We start from the raw sequence: 2,390 nt of genomic DNA, 5'->3' as shown, positions 1-2,390 counted from the left end.
ACTGCGCGAAAAGCATGTATTCTTGGTTAATACAGCGAAACAAGCTGTTTTAGACCGAAACGAGCTAAATCACAACACATCGGATTTACAAGTGTTCCTCTGATACGCGTCAAAACTTTTTCTCTTATAACTGCGCGAAAAGCATGTATTCGTGCTTAATACAACGAAACAAGCTGTTTTAGTCCGAAAAGAGGTAAATCTGAACACATCGGTTTTACAAGTGTTCCTCTGATACGCGTCAAAACTTTTTCTCTTATAACTGCGCGGAAAAGCATGTATTCTTGCTTATTACAACGAAACATGCTGTTTTAGACCGAAACGAGCTAAATCACAACACATCGGTTTTACAAGTGTTCCTCTGATACGCGTCAAAATTTTTTCTCTTATAACTGCGCGAAAAGCTTGTATTCGTGCTTAATACAACGAAACAAGCTGTTTTAGACCGAAACGAGCTAAATCTGAACACATCGGTATTAAAAGTGTCCCTGTGACACGCGTCAAAACTTTATCTCTTATAACTGCGCGAAAAGCATGTATTCTTGCTTAATACAGCGAAACAAGCTGTTTTAGACCGAAACGAGCTAAATCACAACACATCGGTTTTACAAGTGTTCCTCTGACACGCGTCTAAACTTTTTCTCTTATAACTGCGCGAAAAGCATATATTCCTGCTTAATACAACCAAACAAGCTGTTTTAGACCGAAACGAGCTAAATCTGAACACATCGGTTTTACAAGTATCCCTGTGACACGCGTCAAAACTTTTTGTCTTATAACTGCGCGAAAAGCATGTATTCTTCCTTAATACAGCGAAACAAGCTGTTTTAGACCGAAATGAGCTAAATCACAACACATCGGTTTTACAACACATCGCTCTTGCAAGATTCCTTCAGTGGGCTTGGTGACACCGGTTACAGAAGGATGCTGATCCCGATTCTTTTTGCCCAGGTTGGTGACAAGTATCTAACTTCTTCTATTAGAGATGATACAGTCACATTGACGGTGTTGCCAAGCCCACAGTGTTTGTTTGGTCTATTATGTGACTGTTTACATGTGATCAGGTTATTGCTACTAACATCCGGAGACATAGAGCTAAATCCTGGTCCTACTTCTGATTCAGAGTCTGAGACACAGTTAAACAACCAATTACTTAAGAAAATTTTGAAAGAGCAAACAAAGACTAATAAGACTCTGGCTTCGCTGACTAGTAATCTGAAACAGGTAGAATCGACAGTCGAGAATATTCAAACCAGGATTACCAAAATTGAGAAAGAACTGTGCCGAATTGAGAATTGTGAGCAAAGGTTGCAGAAAGTGGACGAAGCTTGCAATAACACGAACAAACTAGTTCTTGAGTTAACCAAAAAGGTAGATGATCTCGAAAACAGAAGTCGTCGCAACAATATCGTAATATATGGAGTAAAGGAAGATGCAGAGGAGGACTCAGTAGAACTGGAGCGGAAAGTTAACGAAGAAATTTTTAAAAAGATTCTATGTGTAGAAGTAAACTCAATAGAGCGTATTCACCGAATTGGCCTAAAACATGCACAGCGACATCGTCCGATCATTTTGAGGTTTTTTAACTACGTAGACAAAACAAAGGTTATGTCATCCTGCTTCAAATTAAAGGACACAAAAGTAGCTATATCGGAAGATTTTTCAAAAAACATTCGGGATATTCGTGCAAAATTATGGCGTTCAGCGGCTGAAGAAAAGAACAATGGTTCTAAGGTTTCCCTTCGTTTCGATAAGCTCAAAGTTGATGACAGGCTGTACGTATGGGACGCAACGCGCAATCGCAGAATAGAGTTGTCCAAATCATCTGCGCCTGCCCAACCCGAAACTTCCTCTCATCGACCCACACGTGCGAACACGCGTAAGCTAGATAACAAATGACGGGAATCCGTCAAGACGCTACGGCTTGTTTCGTTGAACGCACGCAGTGTACTGAATAAGATCCAGAGCCTTGAAGATATAATTCTGACCTATCAACCACACGTCCTAGTGGTAACTGAAACCTGGCTGCATTCCGATGTGCAAAATTCAGAAATAATGCCTCCTTCGTACACGCTTATCCGTAAGGACAGAGGATCAAGGGGTGGCGGAGACGCAATTGCAATAAAGAATAACATTAAATTCACACGCTTAAACGGCATCAGTGATCATGAAAGCATATGGTGCAAAATAAAGTTTTTTGGAAAAACTATATTACTAGGAGGGGTCTATCGGCCTCCGAATGCTCCTCAGGAATACTTAGATTCCTTATATGATTATTTGCTGCAAAATACAAATTCGCGTTCCAACATCCTTATAACAGGAGATTTTAACCTTCCAGGAATTAACTGGTGCAGCCTTTCACATGACGGCAAAGATTCCAAAAATGCTGAGTC

General features: G+C 40.4%; 1 protein-coding gene across 1 annotated transcript; it reads left to right on the top strand.

Moving 5' to 3' along the window:
* The first annotated feature begins 921 nt into the window (after window positions 1-921).
* Window positions 922-2,091, top strand: LOC144102808 (uncharacterized). The gene has a single exon (XM_077635965.1). The coding sequence runs from the start codon at window positions 922-924 to the stop codon at window positions 1,894-1,896; it is 975 nt and encodes a 324-aa protein (XP_077492091.1). The 3' UTR covers window positions 1,897-2,091.
* Window positions 2,092-2,390: the final 299 nt, after the last annotated feature.

Source organism: Amblyomma americanum, chromosome 8, assembly GCF_052857255.1.
Source record: "Amblyomma americanum isolate KBUSLIRL-KWMA chromosome 8, ASM5285725v1, whole genome shotgun sequence".
Lineage (NCBI taxonomy): Eukaryota > Metazoa > Arthropoda > Arachnida > Ixodida > Ixodidae > Amblyomma > Amblyomma americanum.
Note: the sequence above shows the minus strand (reverse complement) of the source record. Positions and strands in the feature narration are given on the sequence as shown.

What these genes read in the sequence shown, in the direction of transcription:
- LOC144102808 (XM_077635965.1), top strand. Translation starts at nt 922, where the DNA reads ATGCTGATCCCGATTCTTTTTGCCCAGGTTGGTGACAAGTATCTAACT.